Raw genomic sequence first — 26300 nt, 5'->3', positions numbered from 1 at the left:
CCCAAGAATATTGTGTCTCAACAAACTAAGCTATATATCCTTAACTTTTACCTTGAAAAACAAAGAGCTGTGAGTCATAAAACAAAAATAAAATCTCTGCTGCTGGTGGTGGTGGTGATGCCTTTCATCTCATGAAAGTACCATGGAAATACAAAAGGGCTGAATCTGGATATATATTCCTTTTTGTACCACATGAAACAAAATATTAAGAATTATTTGGATTACTGAACAGAGGAGAAAACTGCAAATGACCATGAACAAAGGGGGTAATATTTTCAAAAATTTTATCAATAATTTGCCGTTTTTTAGACTAAGGTGCATCCTGGCTCATTCTGTTTAACAATGGGCAAAGGAATGTATCAACTGTATCAAACAGGCACATCAAGTTACAGGTTAAAGACTATGGTCATTTGAAGTATTAGTTGTATAAAATGCCTACTAACTAGCTCAGTGTTCAAGGTAGTTTTTAACTGCACAACTGTTATTAGTAATAAAAATTCATCATATAAAAGTATGATTACAAAAGTAAATTTAAATAGTAGTAATAATTTTGGTTTTTTTAATGGGGCAAATCTTTATTCTAGAGCTTAATGTGTCTGAAATGTTAGGTCAGTGTCACACCAGAGCATGCTATGAATAGAATTAAATGTATAGTCTGTGAAAATGTGTAGATTTTAATAAAATAAAGCACCAAGAAATAAAACAGAATAAATTTTCCTAAGCTTTATTTATGAATCCAGCAAAATTTCTACAAAGTGGCAAAATTTTCATTAAGTATGTTGTATTGCTTGTGGAAATATTTAGTCTGAAGAGAGCTTCCAAAATACTACATATAATAAAAAGTTACCACTTTAAAAATAGTATTAATCAGAGAATCTTAAATAAGAAACAAAAACTCAGAATTATTTTAATTAAGTAGTTTCTGTTTTAATTGAAGCCTCTCCACTATCTCAAAATAACAGATTTTATGAATGGACAAAGAAAAATGGTGCTTCAAAGCACGACTGAGGATAACAAGAAAATAAGCCAGATATTTTGGAAAATGACAATTCAAAATGTTGTGGATTCTGATGATAGCCATTTAATTATAAGACCGAGGAAGCACGTTTAGAAGCCTAATCTAATAAACTCTACAAAAATAATAAAAAAAAATCAGTACCAAGTACAGCTCTTCTATTATGCTTCTACACATTCTAGTAAAGCAAAAAGATGCATATTCGTTGTTACTATTTTGAGAATGAGAATTAACGTCAAAATATATATTTTGTACATTTTTATCTTTTGCACACTAGTACTGGCATTCATCATAAAACACTATACAAATTCCACAGTAGGTGGTTTATATAATCACAATAAACACGAACAAATACTTCCAACTCCATGTTTGTTTGGAATCGCTTTTTATAGTTTTAAATACTAAGCAGGCACAGAAAAAGCTCTGCATATAAGGCCAAAATGCACCGACACAACAAACCAGTTATTTATTTGTGTGTCACTGATCCTTTGTTAGAGGTGAAGATACTTCTTCATTGCTTTCATAAGTTTCTTGTGGTTCATCGTTTTTCTGAGGGTTATTCAAGAGATGTGCTCCTCGATTTGAATATGACTGTTCAGGTACATAATTCTAGGAGGGGAAAGAAATTTTCAGCTCAAACTTTTCAAATATTACAATTTAAAATTTAAACCATATGTTCCAGCTTTCTAAAGCAGATTTAAAAATGTTATTACAACCTGTTTTATTAAATTCACGTAGTTGTTAAACAAAGAACTTACAGACTGATTCCTATGTTAAAGTCCCATCTGAAAAAGTAAGTATATATACATCTTTGAATCATTTTCTTTGTTTTATATTTATAGAGAGGAAGCATTTAAGACTATTCTATGTCTAACTCTGATAAAAGTAAAGGCATTCCAAGTATGGCTCTTATAGCATCACTGGAGAACTTGCCAAACATGTCTGTTTTGGAGAAAGAATTTTCCTATGTAGATCAGGATGGTTTCAGCTAGACTATTTCCACAGCTGTATGAGGGAAATATGAAAACTACAGTCATGCACCATCATTTACAGAGTCAGAACATAAAATCTTTAAGGTTCTAATTAAGTACTTTCAAGCCACTGTTAGACTACATTTGAGAATGACTTTCTTAAAAGAACTGAACTATATAACACTCTTGGCTTAATATTATGACTGTCTCTCCAGAAGTGCCTCTTCCTGAAATCTTTTTAAAAAAATCTCATAAAACTGTTCGATCCGTAGTTAACTATTTTTTTTTCTTTGTTTCATGTTTCCCAGGCTGGCCTTGGACTTGTAATGTGTCCAGATGTTAACTCTACATTCAAGAATCTCGTGTGTTGTTATTTCTGGGTTACCTGTTAAATACTACCTTGTCCAATGTATATGGCACTGAGGAATTAAACCCAGGGCGTTGTGTAAGTTAGATAAGCATTCAACTTCAACATTACTCAGCTATTATACACATATGTATGTATATGCAGACTGCTATAGAGTGTCCTTATCAGCTGGTCTCTACTTCCATATATTATGTTTGAAACAATTTCACATTGCATGAAAATCAATTATGGTTTTTGTCCTTTTCTATGGAAACAGAATTTCGCTAGGTCACTCTGGTGGTTTTGTAACTTGCTATTGAGACAAGACTGACATTAAACTCAAGATATCACCTGTCTCCCAAATGTTGGGATTAAAGGCAAGTGTCCCTAGACCTAGCTAGGGACTAAACTGTTCTAATGTATGAATTCCATTAATGAAAAACAAATAGAAGAATAATCTAAATTTTACATAATCACAATACATGGACATTGGCTTATAAATCAGTTACTTTTCATTCATGTTTGTACATCTTTTATCAACTAATGTCTTTTAATTTATTTCTTACCTTTTCTGGAAACAGGTCACAGGCTTTTGCAAGTGTCATTTTTGCACTATGAGATCTCTCTAAAAAATAACCATTTGATGTTTCATTGCTTTGTATTGGAGGAGAAGAGTTGCTGTAAGTGCAGTGAGGATTACAAGAATATGTTCTTCTTTCAAGTTCATCTCTGAGCCATTCTACTGCCCTAGTCCATTCCTTTTTAAGATCTCCATTACCCTTAAACAGGAAAACAAAACTCTATGTTTAGAATTAAGAAATTAGCTGTGCGGTGGTGGTGTGCGCCTTTTAATGCCAGCACGCGGGAGGCAGAGGCAGGCAGATCTCTGAGACTTCAAGGCCAGTCTGGTCTAGAGTGAGTTCCAGGACAGCTAGGGACATGAGAAAGGGAAGTCCTATATCAAAAAACCAAAAATCATTAGGAAATTAAATTTAATATTTTGACCTAAAATTGGGACTCCCAAACTGTGTTTTCTTTGAAAATTTTGAGTCAGAACTTCATAAAACTATTTCAAAAAAAAAAAAAAAAAAAAAAGACTTTTACCTGTAAGATTTGGTAGGCAACAGGACAACTGTTAAAGAGAGTTACCATGCATTTAATACACTGATATGCTCTTTTTTGATAGTGATTCTTACAATGCTGAATTGTATCAAACAGCCCATCTCGATCATCTGGAATTCCTTTAAGTGCATTATGAATTCTGAAAAGATCCCAAAACAAGACAAAATTGTAACACCTAGAAGAAATGCACTTTTCTTTTCTCTTTCTTTCTATCTCACTAACAGACCAGGCTCGCATTAAACTCAAAGAGATCTATCTGCCACTGTTTCCCAAATCACGACATTTGTTCAAAGCCAATAATTTAAAATGATTTCTGTGCATAAATCAATCCTTTTGAAGTAAATATAGTTCCTTTTTGAAAAGTAGGTAGTATTAGTAAAACCCATCAATGCTAATCAAAAGAAACAAAAATTGTAACACCAACCTAAATAAACAATTGAAAATTATGGAAAGTTAGTAAAAAGAGTTTCACAACGTTTGTTTCATGGTAACTTATTATTTTTTTGGCTCTTGAAATTTTTATAACATTAGTTGATTTATTGAATGTTTTTTGTTATTAATTCTAGGTAATGTTCTGAAAACAGTTGATAATCACATTGAAATTTATGATAAACTGGGTGACAATTTGAAACTACTAATAATTTATGAAATCTAATATTTCTAATCTAAAAACAAGACTGCAATAGAATTTTTCTTAACTGAAATGTAAATAAAATTTAATAACCACTTAACTGAACATGGAAAAAGTAGAAGTACACTTTTTCACAGTCAGGTGCAATTTTTCCAAGAACTTGTAAAGCTAATTATGCTGTTAGAATAGAAGTGTACCATACCTATGAGTTTGCCAGGAATCCTCCATCAGAATAATTTGCAATAGTAGATCCAAATGTGGCCGAAGTTCATATGTGTATGAATATGCAATCTAAAAATAGTTTAAGGCACAGTTAGATTGCACTTAAAGGACTAGGAATAAAAGTAGGTATTTTCATTTTGCTTTACCTGCCAAAGCAGTTCGCTGAGAACAGAAGATGAGAACTGGGGATTCTCCCAGCAGCAGAAGCAAAGTAACTTGACTGTTTCCTCTGAGTTGCTGTAGTCTTCAATAATTTTCTTCACATAAGTGGTTCTTACAAATAAAATGTCATCCACATTCTGCTGAATTGGCATTATGGGCTGTGACAAATTTGGGTCACCAAAAGGATTTGGAAGAGGGGAATTACCTGCAACATATTTGTCATTAATGAAAAACCTCAAAATTGTAATAAAAGATTACTCCAAACAATGAAATCTGATCTTTACACTCTCTAAAAAGCACAGTAGTATACATTCAGTAAAGTGATCAAATTATAGATCTTAAATGGTAGTTTCTGGAAGTGAGAAAAAGGAATCTATTGATTCATTTTAATTTTTAAAAGGCATGGAATACTTCAGAAATTTGTATGTCCTTCTTGAGCAGGGGCCATGCTAATCTTTTCATCATTCTAATTTTGTGAATTAGGTGAGAGAATGGGATCCTGATGATTTTCTTCACGCATATGCTATAGCACATATATGAATACATATAGTAAACTAAAAGCTATTTATTAGTAGCTGGATTAAAAGAAATCAATTTAAAACATAAGTAAGCTAACATTTTTGATGGCACTACTGTTTAAAGCTTGTAGTTCCAACATGTGGGAAGCTGAGTCAGGAGAATTGTTGTGAGTTACAACTCAGTTAAGACTACATAGTGAATACTAGGCCTAGGCAAGAGAGTAGGAAGGAAGGGAGGAAAAGGGGAAATGGGAGAGAGACAGGGAGAGAAAGGGAACACATGGGAGAGAGAGTGGAGGGGAGACCGGTTGTGCAAAAATAAAACAATAAAACTTCCTCCCAAACAATAAACCCAAAAAGTTATCAGCTAAACATAATGAAAAGTGCATCATACTTCAGACTTCTATTTTATAAACTTTCTGTATTACTCTGAGTATAATGCACAGCTAACAATACTTTGAAACTATTACACAAGAAAGCATTCTACTTTACCACTGTTTGAAGACTGCATTCTTGATGAGACACTGCAACATCGTATCAGTTGAGATACTACTGAGTATAACTTGCCTAACTCAGCATACTGGAATTTAATTGGGGGACCTGGCCCTTCATCCAAAGACACAAGCATAAAGATAGCAGGTACATTTAGTTTTAGAAGCTGAGCTTTTTCTGCCAAACCTATATAAAAAAAAAAGGAAGATCATTTTGTAAGAAAAAGTAGGATGAATTGAACGACAGTTCTTTGTAAAATATGAATAAAATCCTCACTATTAGTTTAGAAATAGGTAACTACAGGCAGAATGTGGACAGAAAACACTGATATTAAACACTAAGTATTAAAAAAGGAAATTATCATGACAGCAGTGTCTTGTTTTTCACATTTATTTATAAATATGAGAGTTTCACTTGCATTGTTTCTGTGAACTAACAAGCATGTTTAGTCCCCAAGGAAGAAATGAGTTTACATGTAAGTCCTGGGAATCAAACCAGGCTCACAAGTGTCCTTAACCACTCTTCAGCCTTCAAAGACACTAGCTTCTTAACTACACTAGGTCAAAAAAGAAATTAACAAGCTTTCTAGCAGAGGAAAAAAAGTAGAAATTAAAAGGCAAGTCAAATTTTTTTTTGTGAACTATCAGTCTCTTTCACTAAGTGCAAAAATTCCTTGGGTAAAGAAGTATTTTTGTTGTTTTTGTTTTTTCAAGACAAGATTTCTCTGTGTAAAAGTCCTAGCTGGCCTTGAACTCTACCTGTGTCTGCCTCATAATCCTGGGATTAAAAGTGTGTACCACCACTGCCTGGCCAAAAAAGTATATTTATACTCTTCTTTCCACTTTGATTTCTGTCTCAATTTTCTTAACTCGAAACTAAAGAAAAAGAATTATTAAATCTCTATTTACTAATTTATTTCCCCCTTGGTTTTGACACAAGGTTTTTCTGGGTAGCAGTCCTAGCTGTAAACCAGGCTGGTCTTGGACTCACAAAGATCAGCCTACCTCTGCCTCTGGAGTGCTCGAATTAATCTTTCAAAAGGCAACATGAATCAGCTATAGAATCTAATATAAATTCTATCACAAGACAGTTTTTTAATTAAAAGGGTTAAATACAAGTTACCTTATGGTATAAGACGAAAAGCACCATAAAATGTTAATTAGACAATTTACAATTGGTTTTAAAGATACGATAACTTAATTTAAAAGAATAATTATTATTAATTTTATGGTTTCATTTTCATAGTCATGAAACAATCATTAAAAGAATTAAGTACTCCTTACCTAAACTGGCATACATTACAAATAAACTGAAGTATTGCTGTAAATGTCGCCCATGTTCAGAAACTTCCCTTCTCAAGAGATTTAATACAGCTTTTAGTAAACGATCACTCAAGTTCAAATTATCACATATCTGGAAAAAAAAATTCTATCAACAGCTACATACATCAATATTTTTGTTGGCATAAAATGGTTACATTCCTGTATCTGGAAAAAAATTCAGGTTTATCAAACAGGAAATAAAGAACTTCATGAAGCCTTCACACTTGGTATTGTTCATGTAAGAGCAAAAATATATGTGCGTGGTTGTTTGAAAAGGCCAACAAAGGAAGTGGCACTACAAGGAGTGTGGCCTTATAGCCTCTTTGGAGGAAGTGTGTCACTGGGGATATATATATATATATATATATATATATATATATATATATATATATATATATATATATATACATATACATACATACTGAGGTCATATATATGCTCAAGATACTGCCCAGTGTCTCAGAACATCACCTCTTGTTGCCTGCGAGTCAAGACATAAGAACTCTCAGTTCCTTTTCTAGCATCACATCTGCCTGCATTTTGTTTTGCTTCCCACCATGCCAATAATGGACTAAGTCAAACAACTGTACAGGCCAGCTATCCAATTAAAGGTGTTCCTTATAATAAGTGTCATGGTCATACTGTCTCTTCACAGCCAGAGAAATGCTAGCTAAGACAAAAGTTAAGACAAGGTGTTAAGGTTTGTTTGTGAAACAAGGTCTAAGTAGCCCTACCTATTCTGGAAGTCAGACTGGCTTTGACCTAGCAGAGACTTGCCTATCTCTGACTCCTCAATAGTAGAGTAAAAGGACACGCACTACCATACCATATACAGAATGTTACAGTTCATAAATCTGGGTTTGATTGCATATAAGTTCGAGAGAAGTCTGAACTATGTATTGTGATCTGTCTTTACCAAACCCAACAGGGTATTTAACAAAAAGATTGTAATTGTAAGATTAAACTTTAAACACATTCTGAAGATATAGTCAACAACTGAGTAGAAACTTCCATATCAAAGTGCCCAGTGACAAATTTTCATTAGCATCAAATAATTTTAAAAACCTGCAAGTGTTACAATGTACATTTAGATGAATGTACATTTGTGCATGGTAACTATTTCAAATACAATACATAAATATTATTTTACTTGTAAGACACAAAATTTTATTTTTAACTAATTAACTATTACAGAGAAGCTGACAATTACCTGACCACAAGGTGCTGGACTTGCAAAAGGTGATAAAAAGGGTGAAGGAGAAGATCCATCTTGCAAAGAAAAATGTGCAATGGATACGATAAGCTTTGCAAATGTACCTCTCACTTCTGCACTTGGACACTCCAGAAGATACTCAGAAAAACGATTTGATACATTAAATAGGACATTGTGAGCAAACCAAAATCGTACATTCTTGCTGTGACGGAGAAGAATACAGAGCACATCGCACCTAAATCAGAAACATCTATTAGTATTGATTTATTAACATACTTATTGGGGGTTCTTTACAGAAGAGGAAGTTTTCTATGAAACAAAAAAAATGAGGCTATTGTTGGTTCAGACACAAATGTCATATTAACCAGTAAAGTATTATAGCAAGTTCCACAAAGTAATCAAATGGGTTAAGTCAATGATGATGTTGAGTCTCTGTAAAAACCAACTTCTTTAATATAAATGAATGTTGAAAAGAGTTTTTATAGGTCGACAGTATCTTTTGTAATTTTACAGTTAGTAATGATTTAAAATTACAGCTATGAAAATTTCATCTACTAAGTGATACAGCTTTACTCTTTTCACAGTGAAAAAAAACGTAAGAATATGCCATGAATAAGAAATAACAGAAAACATTTGTGCTGGAAAGAAAGCTCAATAGTTAACAAATTATACAGCAAAGGAAGTAGTTCAGTTGTGAGCATCCATGTTTAACAGCTCAGAACTGCTAGTAGCAGTAAATGTGGTGCTCTTTTCTGGCCTTCTCATGCACCTGGACATATGTAGCATAGACCCAGACACATAAAATTAAAAATAACAGGTTCTTTAGAGACAAGTTTCTCTGGGTATCCTATGTAGAATAGGCTGCCCTCAAACTGACAGAGATCCATATGCCTCTGCCTCTCAAGTGCTGGGATGAAGGGTGTTCACTACCACTGGGCCTGGATGTAATAGTCAATTATTGAAAAACTAAATCTAATAAAATTGTTCTGAGGTCTAGGTGTTGTAGAATAAATCTTATTCCCAGCTATGGAAAATAGAGGCAAGCAAGACCTATAGTACCAAGTCCAGGGTAGGCAGAGGACATAGTGAGACTGTCTCAAAACAACAGGGGTAAGAGAGACCCCTCTTCACAGGACATGGAGTGTTAAATTTCCAATACCCATATCATGGGTCAGAGATATCTGTAACTCTAGTTCTAGGACATCTATGAATGCTAGAAAATGTGTTACACACCCATAAATGATGGAAAAACAGTCTTCTTAACAGTATACATAAAATACAAACAATATGGAAGACTTTCCTCATATCAATCCAAAGATCTTTCTCTGATGTTTGAAATTAGTATTGTCCTGTCATGGATAAACACATACATACACGCACACACACATAACACAGCACCAACTTGCTCTATATAGAGAGTACCAGGACAGTCAGGGCTACACAGGGAAACTAGGTATTAAAAACCCAAACAAGGCAGGCAGGCAACGGTGGCCAAAGACTTTAATCCAAGCACTCAGGACGTAGAGGCAGGCAGATCTCTATGAGTTCAATGCCAGTCTAGTATACAAAGCAAGTTCTTAGTATAAGGCTACACATGAAAAAAAGTCTCAATTCCCCCAAACCCAAACAAGTCACAACCAACCAACCAACCAACCAAAAAAAAAAAAAAAAAAAAACAAAACCAAAACCCAAAAACCAAAAATCCAACAACAACAACAACCATATAGCTGGGCAATGTTAATTCTGACACTCAGGAGGCAGAGGTAGGGGGACCTGGGAGTTTGAAACCAGCAAGGTGTGCATAGTGAATCATATGACAGCCAGCCACAGCCACAGACAGATACATAAGAGACACTATCTGAAAAACAACCAACCAACCAACAACCAAAGAAACAAAACCCTAAGCAAAAATTGAAAAAGAAAAAAACCACCCAAAGAACCAAAAACAGTAAAGTAAACACACCAATTAAGTTAGAACACATAAAAAATGAAATTCATACTCATACCAGTCATCAGCAGGGCCACGGACTATTTTCTTAGTATGAAATCCAGTTGTAAAAAGGAATCTAGCAGCAAGTTGAATGCTAATCATTGTAATATCTTCTGCTTCAGGTGGCAAACGATCTTGTCCTTTAAGTTAAAAAGCAACACATAATTAGACATGTTTTATTTCAAGTTAAAAATAAAGGTTTTATTTCAATGTTAACAAATACAAGAACCATATTTTCTACAACTTTTACTTTAAAACAGATCTAACTGAAAATGCTGACACATTCAAATGGATTCTGGTGAATAAATGTACAAAGGTGTGTGTGTGTCTACATACTGAGTTCCACGATAGCCAGTTACATAATAGAGACTGTTCTTAAATAACCAAAACAAACAAACTAAAAACCCCACCAAATGTTAAGGTAGAAATAGAAAAGACAAAGTTAAGCACTGTAATATTTGGTAAGAAATTCTTCAAATATTCACTAGATACCACTTTCATAGGATGTAAGTTCCAGGAAACTTACCTGGAGCAGGGTTTAAGTACACAGCATTACATGTAAGCAGTTTTTTAATGAACTGAAAGTATTCTAAGCTATACTGCATTTGATTATGCAGGAATTGCACATTCTGTTTCCACACATTTCTCTGAATGGCTGGTGACATAATCTGATGAGGTCTTGTGATTGTTAGCTTTGATATATGTGTTACCATCTTGTCTTCACCAGTTGTATTGATCTGTTCATAAAACAGAATATATGCATTCCACCACCTTTTCTGATGCCTGTACGACATGCGTTTTATAATATGGTCAAATACTTCTTCCATGTACTCGCCACCAAAGCACTGCTTTATCATTTCTTCATCATTCATCTTGCATTCTGTTACATCTCTGTCATCAAATTTGAACCAGCGACCCCTCTCGCTGTCTTTACTATTTCTTTGAATGATGTAAGAATAATAATGTCCACCATTTGCTTGACCACTGTGAACAAGGACACCAACAAGTCTATACTTTGTGCTTCCTGCTATCACACTTTCACATTGCTCATTCTGCTGAATTAAGTGCTTCCTGCTATCACACTTTCACATTGCTCATTCTGCTGAATTAAATGAGTCAATGGATTTCCACTATCAGCTTCCAGTCTTGTGACGCCTGCTACTGTGTAAGGTTCCATATCCAGTTCTCTTGGGAATTCAAAGTAATCATTGAATTTGATTGTACATTCTCTTTCCCAGTCATAGTCAAATCGTTTCAGTTGGATAGCAAGAACAGTAGGGAGTTTTTTAATCAGTAAGCGCTTTACTGTATCAACCTAAAACAGAAAATATAAATCCAATACATAAAATTTAAAAAATCAATCATCTAAATTTACATATGTTACAAATATGAAATATAATCAATGTCATTTTTCAACAATATTTGTAAAACATTTAAATAAGTATGCCTCTTCTTATAAGATGCAAAATAGATATTCCTGAAGGGATTCTATATTGTCACTGTTATCCAATCACCTCTTCAAGGTGGATCAGGAATTTAAAATCCTATTTCCTACATGAGGTACTGTCACGTATGGTGCGGGAGAATTGCCTGTATTCTGTCAATCATGTTTTAAATAAATGCTGATTGGTCAGGCAGGAAGTATAGGTGGGAAAAACAGACAGGAAGTAGAAATGATGTAATGAGAACAGGAGAATTCTGGGAAGGAGGAAGTTGATTCCTCCCACTCCTGCCCAGACCACTGAAGCAGCACTGATGTGATCTGCTCCACTGAAAAAAGGTACGGAGTCACATGGCTAACAGATCAGAAAAATGGGTTAATCAAGACGTGAGAGTTAGCCAGTGAGAGGCTAGAGCTAATGGGCCAATCAGCTTATAATTTATGGAGACCTATGTGTGATTTTCTTTGGGGCTAAACAGTTGTGGGGTAAAGGGCAGGACAGAAACACAAACAAGCAGACCCCTCATGTTACACACGTAACCAACCTACTACAATACAGACAGCTTAAAGAGGTATGTGGGTCAAGAAATAGGTGTATTATTTACTGCATACTATATTTAAACATAGTCTATTTTTATATTCTACAATCTAAAAGCTCATAGGTAATTGACTGAATGTAATAACCATAAATGTACATAAAATAAAGGAGTTGTGAAAATCTGGTACAATCAAATGAACTTGATTTGGTGAGTAATCTGGAGTAAACACTTTTAAACTATTACTACTAGAGTCAGGATCTTACTATGGAGTTAAAATTAATTAGCTAGTTCTGGGATTGAAGTATGTACTACAATTAACTATTACTTATATATGTATTAGTATGTCTTTGTGGGCTTTTGTATCAGTGAGGGCATGTGTATGTGTAGATAGAGGTCTATGCACAAAGGCTCAAAGTTGATGTTTCTTCACTTTCTTCCTTATATATCAAGAAAGGATCTCTTATTGAACCTAGAACTCACTATTTTGCCTATTTAGTCTAGCAGTTTGGTCCATAATTCCTTGTTTGTCTTCTACACAGTGGGATTATAAGCAGGCTGTCATGCCCACCTAGTTTTTAATGTGAGTTCTAGGAACCTGAACTCCAGTATTTACATTGGGTAGCAACCATTTCCCCCAAATCTACAAATTCTTTCTATTTGTGGGATGGGGTGGGAGGGAGATGGATGGGGGAGAAAGATGGGGACTGTGTATTCCTGGCTGGCATGATGCGCTTACGTAAACCAGGTTGAGTATGGACTCACAGAGTTGTACATGTCTGTGCTTCTGAAAAGCAGGGTGTGCCACACCTTGTCATGATATTGTTTTGCTGACAAATCTCTACGTAAGCTAGAATGCTAATTTCTTTTATGGTACCATTAATGGAAATTAAAGACATAACAGCACTAGGCACAGTTGTTCATACCTGAAATACCAGTACAGGGAACTCTTGAAGCAGGAGTCTAAATTCAAAGCCAGTCTGGGCTATATAGTTCTAGTCCAGCCCAAGTAACAAGTTTTTCCCAACTAAGCAAATGTTCACAGGGGTGGTGCTATTTGGAAAAATTATGGTCATCTTGGAGGAAGTTTATCACTAGGGGTGAGGACTTTGAGAGAAAAAAAAAAACTTGCCTACTTCTGCTTTGCTCTTTTTGCTTTGAGCTTGCATTTTAAGATGTGAATTCTTATCTTGCTATTCCAGGCAGCACACGCCCTACTTCCCTGTGATAGTGATGAACTCTTATCCCGATGGTACCATAAGCCCAAATTAACTCTTCCTTCTATAAATTGCCTTGGCAATGTTGCTGTATCACAGCAATAGAAAAGTAACTAATATACCAATCAGGCAGTCAACCAATGCAACCATTCACTCAAACACAAGACAGAAGTTAATTTTAAAGAAAACTACAAGCAACTCCAAAGTCTTCTGGTTTTGTTACATACTGTAATAACCTTAAAAGCTATAAAACATACCTTTTTATCACATTTTTCACAATGATATGCATTTGCACCTTCTAATAAATCTCCCTTGATATACTGTTCCAAAGAATCAAGAAGATTTTGGTGATTTCTAATGTCTACATTCAGAGTTGTAAAAGATTCTTCACATTCATACCTAAAAATATCAGGAAACAAAGGAATTTATCTTTAAAATCTTTTTGTCTCGGTCACTATTCTACTTCAATGAAAAGACACCATGAGCAAATCAGTTCTTAAAAAAAGAAGACATTAGCCGGGCGGTGGTGGCACACGGCTTTAATCCCAGCACTCGGGAGGCAAAGGCAGGCGGATCTCTGTGAGTTCGAGACCAGCCTGGTCTACAAGAGCTAGTTCTAGGACAGGCTCCAAAACCACAGAGAAACCCTGTCTCAAAAAACCAAAATAAATAAATAAATAAATAAATAAAATAAAACCAAAAAAAAAAGAAAGAAAAGAAAATGAAAAGAAGACATTTATTGGGTTTGTTTAAGTTCAGAGGCATAGTCCAGTGTTGTGAATGAACAGGGAAGCATACACGGCACTGGGTCTGGCTTGGGCTTCTGAAACCTCAAAGCCATTAATCCCAGCATTGAGTAGACAGATGCCGGTGAACTTGAAGTAAGCCTGGTCTATGTAAATAAGGTCTAGGCCAGCATACTAGATAGTAAGATCAAGCCCCAAAATAAATAAGTAAAAATGAAAATAAAACAAAAAAAAAATTAAGAAACTAATGATCAGGCTTAGCAGTTAAGAATACTAGTTTCTTTTGGAGAAGACCTCTTTCAGTTCAGCATCCATAAGGCATTCTACAACCTAGTAGTCAAAAGAGTGTTAAGGACAATGACCCCTATTTCTGTTTATTTTATTTTCAGACAGGGTCTTTCTACTAGCCCTGGCTATGTCAGTCCTTGCCATGGAGACTAGGCTAGCCTTTAACTAACGAAGATAGATCTGTCCTGCCTCCCAAATACTGGGATTAAATGTGTGCACAGTTATACCCAACTCAAGCAATTTCTCCAAGTTGTTAGCCCCAAGTAGCAAAAGAAGTTATGCTTGGTAAACAGGCAATACAAATAATGTTTTAAGCACATCATTTGAAAAAAATATAAATTAGTATCTAACTGAAGGTGTTGACAATAAGTGATTACTGAATTCTAAAACCTCAGATACAGGTGTACCTCTGTATCACCCCTTCCAGGGCCTGGACAAATGCTCTAAAAACTCCTAAGAGTCAGCCTTGAATACACTATCCATCAAAGCTATTAGGCAAAATAAGAATTGAAAAGAAAATTATTCCATGATAAAACCAAATTTAAGCAGTATTTATCTAATAATCAAGTTTTACAGAAGACACTAGAAGGAAACATCAGTCTGTAAATGTTAAGCATACCCCCAAAGACACAAATAATCCCATAGTATAGTAATAAGGGTAGGAGTGAGAGGACCACACTATAGAATAACATAAATGGACCAAGAAATGCTACCTATTAATGACCCCCAATTTTAATGCCTTCAATTTGCCAATAAAAAGACACAGACTAGTAGCATGGATTAGAAAACAGGATCCCTCCTACTGTATCCACAAATTACACCTTACCATTAAGGACAGAAATCACCTCAGGGTAAAGGATGGAAAAAAATTTACAAGCAAAGGGACCCATCAAACAAGCCATGTAGCCATTTTAATATCTGACAATGTAGACTCTGAACAACAACTTAGCAGAAGAGACAGAAGGAACACTACATAGTCATCAAAGGGAAAAAAAATGCCCACCATGAGGACACTAGAATTCTTAATACTTGTGCAACAACAACAACAACAAAATAAATAAATAAATAAATTCAAACAACAAAAAAGTCCACCAAACAAACAAAAATACAAAAATCCCCACAAACCACTTAAACACATATTAATTACAGATAACATAATTATTGACCCTCACTGATAGTGGGAAACTTCTATACTCCACTCTCTCCAATAGACAGGTTATTTAGACAAAAACTAAACAGTAATTCTGGCACTAAGCAACATCTTAAACCAAAAAGACCTGACTAATACTTGCAGAATAGTCAAACACAAAGGAATATACCTTCTTCTCAGAGGCTCAATAAACTTCCTCTAAAACTGAATATTTACTTGAACATACAGCAAGTTATCAGCAGGAAAACATAAAATTGAAATAACAAGCTGTATCCTATTAGCCTCCATGGATTAAAGTTGCAAATCAACAAATGAAGAGTAGAAACCCATAAAAACTGAACACCTCATCACTGAGTAATAAATAGGTTAATTCAGAAATCAAGAAGAAAATTAAAAGTATTTTAGAATTGGAAAACATAACCTGCCCAAACCCATGAGATACAGTAGAAATGGTTCTGTAACATGAAATTGGAGAGATATCTCATATTAAGTAACTTAATATATACATGAAGGTCTCAGTGTTTCTCAACTTTCCTAATGCTGCTACCCTTTAATACAGTTGTTCATGTTGTGGTGACCCACAATGATAAAACAATTCTTGTTGCCAGGCGGTAGTGATACATGCCTTTAATCCCAGGAGGTAGAGGCAGGTGGATCTCTTTGAGTTTGAGGCCAGCGTGGTCTACAAGAGCTAGTGCCAGGACAGTCAGGGCAGTGACACGGAGAAACCCTGCCTCAACCTCCCAAAAAGATTTAATGTTGTTATTTCATAGCTGCAATTTTGTAGTATAATACTGCTATGCAGGACTGTCTAATTGTATATATAACCATACGGGACTGAGGGAAACAAATGGGAAAGGAATGAGTCAAATTATCTTGATTTGCATATGATATGACAGTATATATAAAAACTCCTAAAAGTTCTACTGGGGAAATCCTATAACTGATAAACACTTCCACAAAACAAACATGGCACAAAATTAACACAGAGAACTGAGTAGTGGTCAAATGATGGACTGGGGAAAAAAATCAGGGAAACAATACCCTTAATAATTGCTTCAAACAAAAAAATAAATCTTGGGGTAACTCTAACTAAGGAAGCGAAAGACTCGTATGATAAAAACTTCAAGTGTCTGAAGAAGATATCAGAAGATAGAAAGATCTCCCATGTTTATGGGGTGGTTGAATTAACAGTAAAAATGACCATTCTACTTAAAGGAAATCTATAGATCCCCTTTAATCCTCATCAAAATTTCAACACAGTTCTTCATAGCTCTCAAAAGGACAATTCACAGCTTCATATGCAAACATAAAAACTAGACAATCCTGAATAATAAAAGAACTGTAAAAGTTATCACCATCCCTGAGTTAAAGCATGGTATTAACACACACACACACACACACACACACACACACACACACACACAAAGAAGCATTGACTAATGGAATCAAACTGAAGGTCAAGATGAAAATTCAAACACTCACAGACATCTGGTCTTTAATTAAGAAGCCAGAAACACAAACTGAAGGAAAAAACTCGCACCTTCACCAAACAGTGCTGGTGAAACAGGATGTCAGCATTCCAAGATGTGATCCTAAGTGCTGGGATCACACACACTTGGGATCTCATGCCTTTAATTCCAGAAATGGAGGCATATCGAGACAGGAGTGATACGGCAGGACAGAGAGAAGTACATGAGGAGGTGACAAGAGCTCACTGGAGCCTGTGGTTTGGTACAGACACTGTGCAGTCTAGACAGTCCGAGGACTGTCCCTTTGGTTTGAGCATTAGCAGAGGTAAAAGGTCTCTCTAGTGGCTTACTCCTCTGCTTCTCTGATCTTGTGCTTTAACTCCTGTATCTGACTCTGGGTTTTGATTAATTAAGATCAATTAAATTTGTACTACAAAAGGTCAATACCTAAAATACATAAATAACCAGAAAAAGACACGAAGAAAAGAAACAAAAATCAATTAAAGTCAGATATAGAAGTAAAATGTGTAAGAATATAAATAAAAATGTTAATATCTGCAGTCAGCTGTCAAGCATGGTAGGTCAGCACTCTAGAGACAGAGGCAGGCAGATATCTGGTTCAAGGTCAGAATGGTCTATCAAATGAGTATTAAGACAGGGATAACCAAATGGAGAATCCCTGTCTCAATCCCACCCCCGCAAATCAGCAATATTCACCTCAAGACTTTGATACTCATCTTACACCAGTACAATGACAAATATCAATAAAACAAATAATGACTCACATTACTGAGGATGTGGAGTAAGTCATGCAAACTTGTACAGCCACTATGGAAATCAATATGGTGGTTCCTTGGGAAGATGGGAATCAATCTATCTCAGGATCCAGCTATACTACTGTTGGTATAGTCCCAAATGATGCTAAATCCCAAGACACTTCTTCATCCATGTTCACTGCTGCTTTATATCATATTCATAATATCTATATGTTAGAGCCATCTAGATACCCATTAAGAAATAAATAGAAAATGTGGTATATTTATTTACTCAATGGAATATTATTCAGCTGGTAAAAATGAAATTATAAAATTTGCAGGGTCAACCCACCCTGTCCCCAAGCACGCCTTTTCGCCTACATGGTCCTTGGAACCCTGCAACACAGCCTGCTACAGTGTTGAGGGGACCTGAGAGGTGAGTCAGCACCCACAAGCCCAGACAGAGGGATGCCCCATGCTCTGGGACCTTACCATTGGGACACAACCTCGGAGCCCCTCCCCAACTCTCTAAGCTTTTCTGGATAGCCAGCAGGGTGTGTTCCTGCTGCTGGGCTTTTCCCCAACCCACCCTGCCCCCCAATGGCTCACAAACAGGAACTACAGAGACAAGTATAACCGAGAATACAAGAGATAGGAGAAAAAAATCTCAGGTGAGGAAATAGACTCACTGGCGAAAGAAAACATTAAATCGAACAAATTCTTAACACAAAACGTGCCAAGATGTGGCTATCCTAATATCAACAAAATGGATTTCAAACTAAAATCAGTCATAAGAGATGGAGAAGGATACTTTATAACAGGAACAATTCATTAAGATGAAGTCTCAATCCTGAATACCTACGTACGTAATATAAGAGGACCCACATATGTAAAAAAAAAAAAATCACTAAAACTTAAATCACATATAAAACCCCACACACTAATAGTAAAAGATATCAACACTCCTATCTCGCCAATGGACAGGTCAACCAGACAGAAACTTAACAGAGAAATAAGAGAATTAACAGATGCAATGAATCAAATGGACTTAACAGACATTCCACCCAAAGAGAAAAGAATTCTCAGCACCTTGTGGAACCTTCTCTAAAACTGATCACACACTTGTTAACAAAGTACACATCCTAGATGCAAAGAAAGTGGAGCAACTACCCATGTCTTATCAGATTGCCAAGGAGTAAAGTTAAAATTTAACAACAATACTACCCCCAGAGAGTCTACAAACTCACTAAAACTGAACAGTCAACTACCAAACCACCCCCAAGTCAAGGAAAAAATAAAGAAATTAAAGTCTTTCTTGAATTCAACGAAAATGAAGGCACAACATACCCAAAACCTATAGGACACTATGAAAGAAGTGCTAAGAGGAAAGTTCATAGCATTAACTGCCTACATAAGAAAACGGAGAAAGCTCACAATGGAGACTTAACAGTACACCTGAAAGCTCTAGAAAAAAAATAAAAAGAAGCAGACTCACCCACGAGGAGTAGAAGACTGGAAATAATCAAACTGAAGGCTGAAATCAACAAAACAGAAACACAGAAAACAATAAAAAGAATCAATGAAACAAAGAGCTGGTTCTTTGAGAAAGTCAACCAGACTGACAAACCCTATCCAAACTAATCAAAAGGCAGAGAGAGAACAACCCAATTAACAAGATCAGAAATGAAAAGGGGGACGTAACAGACTGAGGAAATTCTGAACATCATTAGGTCTTACTATAAAAGGTTGTACTCCACAAAATTGAAAAATGTAAAAGAAAAGGACAAAGGACATTTTTTACATAGATACCATATACCCAAATTAAATCATGACTAGGTAAGCAATTTAAACAGAACTATAACTCACGAGGAAATAGAAGCTGTCATCAAAAACCTCCCAGCCAAAAAAAAAAAAAAAAAAAAAAAAAAAAAAAAAAAAAAAGCCCAGGACTGGTTTTAGTTTAGAATTATACCAAAAAATCCAAGAGCTAATACCTGTACTCCTCAATGTGTTCCACACAATAAAAAAAGAAGGGTCATTGCCGAACTTTTTTTTTGAGGTTACAGTTACCATACAAAGACTCAACCAAGAAAGAGAATTACAGACCAATCTCACTCACGCAAAAATTCCCAATAAAATACTGGCAAACTCAATCCAAGAACACATCAAAAAAATCATCCATCATGATCAACCAGGCTTCATCACAGAGATGAAGGGCAGGTTCAACATATGAAAATCTATCAGTGTAATCCATCAAATAAATAAATTCAAAGAAAGAAACCATATGATCATTAGATGCTGAAAAGGCATTTGACAAAATTCAGCACCCCTTCATGATAAAGGTCTTGGAGAGATTAGGGATACAAGATCATATCTAAATATAATAAAAGCAATATGCAGCAAACGAACAGCTAACATCATATTAAATGGAGAGAAACTCAAAGACATTCCACTAAAATCAGGAACAAGACGAGGCTGTCCACTCTCTCCATATCTCTTCAACACAGTACTTGAAGTTCTAGCAATAGCAATAAGACAACACAAGAGATCAAGATGATTTAAATTGGAAAGGAAGAAGTCAAACTTTCATTATTTGCAGACAATATAATAGTGTACATAAGTGACCTCCAAAACTCTGTACCAGAGAACTCCTACAGCTGAGAAATACCTTCAGTGATGTGACAGCATACCAGATTAATTAAAAAGAGAAAATCATTATCCCTCCCATACACAAAGGATAAAGAAGCTGAGAGGGAAATTAGAGAAACATTACCTTTGACAATAGCCACAAATCACATAAAGTATCTTGGGGTAACACTAACCAAGGAAGTGAACGACCTATTTGACAAAAACTTTAAGTCTTTGAAGAAGGAACCTGAAGAAGATACCAGAAAATGGAAAGATCTCCCATTGTGTTTCATAAGGATCAACATAGTAAAAAATGGCAATTCTACCAAAAGCAATCTAAAGATTCAATGCAATCCCCATCAAAATCCCAACACAATTCTTCACAGACCTTGAGAGAATAATAATCAACTTTATATGAAAAAACAAATAACCCAGAATAGCCAAAACAATTCTATATGATAAAGGAAATCCCAGAAGGATTACTATGTTTGACATCAAGCTCTATTACAGAGCTACAGTAATGAAAACTGCTTGGTATTCACATAAAAACAGAGATGTTGACCAATGGAATCTAAATGAAGACCCACAAACCTATGAACTTCTGATTTTTGACAAAGAAGCTAAAAGTATACAATGGAAAAAAGAAAGCATCTTCAACAAATGGTGCTGGTATAACTGGATGTCACCCTGTAGAAGAATGAAAACAGATCCCTATCTATCACCATGCACAAAACTCAAGTCCAAATGGATTAATATTAATCTGAACACAGTGAACCTGATAGAAGAGAAAGTGGGAAGTAGTCTACAACACATGAGCACAGGAGACCACTTCCTAAGTATAACCTCAGTAGCACAGTCAATAAGAGCAACAGTGAATAAATGGGACCTCTTGAAACTGAGAAGCTTCTTTAAATCAAATGACACAGTTAATAAGACAAAAAGGCAACCTATTGAATGGCAGAAGATCTTCATCAACTCCACATCAGACAAAGGTCTGATCTCCAAAACATATAAAGAACTCAAGAAATTAAACATTAAAATTCTAAGTAACCCAATTAAAAATGGTGTACTGAACTAAACAGAGATTTCTCAACAGAAAAGTTTCAAGTGGTCAAAAGATACTTAAGGATATGTTCAACTTCCTTAGACATCAGGGAAATGCAAATCAAAACAACTTTGAGATGCCATCTTACACCTGTCAGAATGGCTAAAATAAAAAACACTAATGATAGCTTAGGCTGGAGAGGATGTAGAACAAGGGCAACACTCATCCACTGCTGGTGGGAATGCAAACTTGTGCAACCACTTTGGAAATCAGTGTGGCAGTTTCTCAGAAAATCTGGAATCAACCTACCTCAGGATCCAGTAATACCACTCTTTGGAATATACCAAAAAGATGCTCAATCATACTACAAAAGCATTTGTTTGACTATGTTCATAACAGCATTATTTGTAATAGCCAGAACCTGGAAACAACCTAGATACCCCTCAACGAAAGAATGGATAAAGATACTGTGACATATCTATACATTAGAGTACTACTCAGTGGTAAAAAACAATGACATCTTGAATTCTGCACGCAAATGGATGGAATTTGAAAACACTATCCTGAGTTAGATAAAAGATGCAAATACATGAATATTGCATGTAATCACAAACATCAGTGGATACTAGCCATAAACAAAGGACTTTGAGCCTATAGTTCATGATCCTAGAGAAGCTAAGTAATACGGTGAACCCAAAGAAAAACATATATAGATTCACCTGAAAATTGGAAGCAGACAAGATCGCCTGACAAAATTTGGGGCATAGAGGTGGGGAGGGTAGAAGAAAGGGGGAAGAGGGGAGAAGAGGAGAGCTTGAGGGAATGGAGATGGAGGAAGGACAGATATGAGAACAAGGAAAGAGATATCTTGATTGAGGAAGCTATTTTGGGGTTAGTAAGAAATCTGGCTCTAGAAAAATTCCCAGGAATCCACAAGGATGAACCCACCTAAGACTCTAAGCAATAGAGGAGAGGGTGCCTGAACTGGCCTTGCCCTGTAGTCAGACTGATGATTATCTTAAATATCACCATAGAACATTCATCCAGTAACTGATGGAAACGAGACAGAGACCCACATCGGAGCACTGGACTGAGCTCCCAAGGTCCAGTTTAAGAGTGGAAGTGGGGAGAGTATGAACAAGGAAGTCAAGACCATGACGCCTTCACCCACTGAGACAATGTACCTGAGCTAATGGGAGTTCACAACCCCAACTGGACTGAGAATGAATGAGCATGGAACAAACTAGTCCCTCTGAATGTAGTTGGAGCAGACTGAGGGGCCAATGACAATGGCACTGGAATTTGTCTCTACTACATGTACTGGCTTTTTGGGATTTTATTCTCTTTGGATGTATACCTTGCTCAACCTGGATGTAGTGGGGAGGGCCTTGAACTTTCCACAGGGCAGGGTGCCTCACCCTCTCTTAACATTGGAGGGAGTGGGAAAGAAAATCTGTGGGGGGAGTAGGAGGGGAGTGGGAATTTCGATTGGTATTTTTTAAGTAATAAAACAAAATAATAATAATAAAATTTGCAGGCAATTGTATCAGCTAGAAAAACAATCTTCAATGAGGCAAGGTAATGAAGACTCAAACGATAATCACAACATCTTTTTTCTTAAATGTGGATTTATCTTTTTAAGCCTTTGATATCTATGCTAATCATAGTGGTTAGATACCTAGAAGGGGACTAGGTAGGATTAGAGGGTCTCCCAAGTAGGAGAAATAAAACATGAACTTATCATAAAATTATGGTGGTACACAACAGTGCAATTCTGATTGGATTTAAGACCCACTCGTGAGACAGAACCCAATGCTGACACTTCCCAGGTGTCTAAGAAACAAACTAAAAAGGCAACAGACAGGGGGAAAGTCCATATTCTGAAAAAGGAGTGTAGCAATAAAATAACTCTTAATTAAATTCTATTATACTTATAGAGAGATGCCTAACCAAGTGCAACTAGACAGATATTGGAGTCAGATTTGAGAGATGACTTGAATGCACTGAATTCTGGACTCAAAAGGACTGATGTACATATGAACTGACCAAAACTATGACAGAACATAGAAGAGCTACACAGACTCTGACAGATCTAGAACTGACAGAGGGAAAGTGGGCACAGGGTCACAACATTGATTGATCAAGAAGCTCTCTGTTCTAGGGATCACTTGTGTTGGGGACAGACTGGAGGTGTGGATGGATGCCATGGCCTAGGACACTATCACAGCAGAGGCCTTCTCTACTTAGCTGGCTAGGTAGCCTTGCTCATGTAGTTTAGGGAACTAGAGCTTGGTTCAAGTTCTGGTGGCTGCTGAGGAGTCTGAGCTGGAACACAAATTGACAGCCTTCATTCAGCCACCAAAAATGCAATGTCCCTCTGTAATTAGTGAACTTTCTTGAGAGTTTGTTCTGGACCAAGCATTTGCAGAGCACCTTGTCATCCAAGCCCCCCTTGTCCAAATCCACTAAAATGGCTTTATCTAAAAAAAAAAAGGAGAAAAAGAAAAAAAATAATAAAAGCTCTCTGTAACTGATAACTTCTTTGAAAGAAAAATAGCTTTCTCCAATTGAGTCTCATTAAATTAACTTTAGAATAGGTCCCCAGCCCCAAGCACAGTGTAGCCTATTAAGACAAACAGAACTGAATAGCATTTCTGTAGATGTTTTTCTTCTATGGCTGCTGAGTTTATGTATTTTTTGTCTTACTGATGTCCTATTGGAGTTTTTTTTTCTTTTCTTTCTTTCTTTCTTTTTTTTTTTGTTTTGTATGTGTTTCTTCTTTTAAACAGAGAAAAGGGCTGGGGATGATCTAGGAAAAACTGTGATAGGAATATAGTTCATGAAAATAACTTAATAAAAAAGAAAATAATCCTCAAACAAAACATTTATCTAGGCATGTATTTGTGCTATCTGACCTTCCTAAATAAACATTAATATGGTTATTTTCAATTACGATTCATATTCTATCCATTTTCTTTGAAGCTGAAAACTTAAGACTATTCTTAATGAAGAATTTACTCTGTATTAAAATATTATAAAATGATAGTCATTTTATACATCTGTATTAAGACACATTATTTTCATAAGAGAAACAAAAGACCTAGGTAATTGTAGACTTTCAGAAAATATCATCTTCGATGTATCCCAGAAAATCATTAATGTATGAAAAGGAAGTAAAATATCAAGAAAATGAGAAGGAATATGATAAAGAACCATTTTCTATAATTAATTGAACTTCCGGTTTAACTTTTCATGACAGTGAGACACATCATCTCCTGGCACACCAAGCTCCTTCAAAAGGGTAATGGGCATTGAAGAGGCTCCTTATGGCCAGGCGGTGGTGGCACACGCCTTTAATCCCAGCACTCGGGAGGCAGAGGCAGGCGGATCTCTGTGAGTTCGAGACCAGCCTGGTCTACAAGAGCTAGTTCCAGGACAGGCTCCAAAACCACAGAGAAACCCTGTCTCGAAACCCGCACCACTCCCCCCCCCCCCCAAAAAAAAGAGGCTCCTTATGGAGTTGGTTAGCCATTTGGGTAAAAAACCACTCTTGGCTGGACTGCTTAACTGTGCATGCAGGACCCACAGAGAAAAGACTGCTGAACTTGCCTAAAGGTGAGACGATTCTTCCGAGTTCCTGCTACATGAAAGAGTCTGCAGAACACAGAAGAAAGTGACTGACAAACTGTCAATCCAGGTAGACCTGTCTTTGAAATCTCCTGCTTCATGGAAAAGTGTGTCGGATATTATGGGCCTATAGGCTGAAGATGGATGCCCCAATGGTACAGAAGAACTTTGGGTGACTGTCCAGGCAGTGAGATGTCTCTGTCAATTCTAGAATTTTGCAAGTTGCTTACACTGCACTTCCTGTTTACTTAGGTAATATATCTTTCTGGAGTCTTTGATGGAGTTGAGGAATAAATGGTTATAGTTACAGTTTTCCTTAGCTATTATAAAAGATAAAGTAGATATAAATATTGTAACTATTATTTTTGCTTGATACCTGCTTTGTTATATGTAATTTTACATGCTAAATTTAAATTTAAATTGGAGGTCCTTCTGCCTTGCTTAATGAATAAAGAAAACGGGCTTAGCGGTAGGTGGGGAAACCTACACTGAATGCTGGGAGAAAGAAGGGCGGAGAGGCCATGGAGCTGCAGCATGCCGAAACTTTGCTGGCAAGCCACTGCCATGTGGTGATATACAGATTAATGGAGATGGGTTAAATTAAGATGTAAAAGTTAGCAAATAAGAAGATAGAGCTAGTGGGACAAGCAATGGTTTAAATAATATAGTTTCTGTGTGATTTATTTTGGGTTAAAGCTAGCCTGGCAGCCGGGAATGAACAAGCGGCCCCTCCTCCAACAACTAGTAAAGATTTTATTGACACTTCTGCAAAAAAAAAAATACAACAACAACAAAAAAATATTGGCACTTACTTATGTGGGCATCCTTGGCAAATCTTCTGATCAGCAAAGGATCCTCCAAGGACATTACTTATCATGGTTGGATGTCCTAAAGCTTTAAAAGCTTCATCTAAACTATCCACCAAAGAATTAAAAAACTCTAATGCATCATGTTGTTCACGAAGATTAATAGGTTCACCCCAAAGCCTGTTAACAAATACATAGGTTAATCAATACAAGAAAGTACCAGATGCATTTAATTTCTGTAAAACAAATAAAAATAACAATGTTAAGTTGAAAGAAATAATTAAAAACAAAATATAAGCTGAAACTCTATACCTATAGAAGAGACAAAAGAAACCAAGTGCATACTGTACTTAAGTAGTGGCGATACTGCATTCAACCAATTACAACAGAAATTGGGTATAAGGCTAGAGAGATGGCCTAGGAATTGACATGTGCTGTTCTACCAAAGCTAATGAGTTATAATCAAAGAAGTTTTCTCCTGTAGCAGATGGGAACTAACAAAGATCCCCATGTGGAGAATGTGCAGCGATTAAACAGACACTGGAATACTCGGTTCCAAATGGGATATCCTCATCAAATCCCCTC

At 36.0% G+C, this 26300-nt stretch overlaps 1 protein-coding gene and 1 non-coding gene across 2 annotated transcripts in view; both read right to left on the bottom strand.

Moving 5' to 3' along the window:
• Positions 1 to 1339: 1339 nt before the first annotated feature.
• LOC130868819 (probable ubiquitin carboxyl-terminal hydrolase FAF-X) overlaps positions 1340 to 26300 on the bottom strand; it is a 176430-nt gene continuing 151469 nt past the window's right edge. The window contains exons 33-45 of the mRNA XM_057760841.1: positions 25722 to 25895; positions 13456 to 13597; positions 11086 to 11319; positions 10531 to 11050; positions 10021 to 10144; positions 8012 to 8249; positions 6763 to 6892; positions 5480 to 5665; positions 4454 to 4674; positions 4288 to 4376; positions 3437 to 3593; positions 2899 to 3111; positions 1340 to 1624 (exon numbers count right to left, since the gene is read on the bottom strand). Of these exons, the coding sequence (XP_057616824.1) occupies positions 1493 to 1624; positions 2899 to 3111; positions 3437 to 3593; positions 4288 to 4376; positions 4454 to 4674; positions 5480 to 5665; positions 6763 to 6892; positions 8012 to 8249; positions 10021 to 10144; positions 10531 to 11050; positions 11086 to 11319; positions 13456 to 13597; positions 25722 to 25895 (2560 nt within the window). The 3' untranslated portion in view covers positions 1340 to 1492. The remainder of the gene's footprint in view (positions 1625 to 2898; positions 3112 to 3436; positions 3594 to 4287; positions 4377 to 4453; positions 4675 to 5479; positions 5666 to 6762; positions 6893 to 8011; positions 8250 to 10020; positions 10145 to 10530; positions 11051 to 11085; positions 11320 to 13455; positions 13598 to 25721; positions 25896 to 26300) is intronic.
• Positions 4866 to 4970, bottom strand: LOC130868869 (U6 spliceosomal RNA). The gene has a single exon (XR_009056587.1). It is a non-coding gene; the product is annotated as a U6 spliceosomal RNA (small nuclear RNA).

This window comes from Chionomys nivalis, chromosome Y (assembly GCF_950005125.1).
Source record: "Chionomys nivalis chromosome Y, mChiNiv1.1, whole genome shotgun sequence".
In the NCBI taxonomy this organism is placed as follows: domain Eukaryota; kingdom Metazoa; phylum Chordata; class Mammalia; order Rodentia; family Cricetidae; genus Chionomys; species Chionomys nivalis.
The sequence above is the reverse complement of the archived record's forward strand: the minus strand, read 5'-3'. Positions and strand labels throughout refer to the sequence as shown.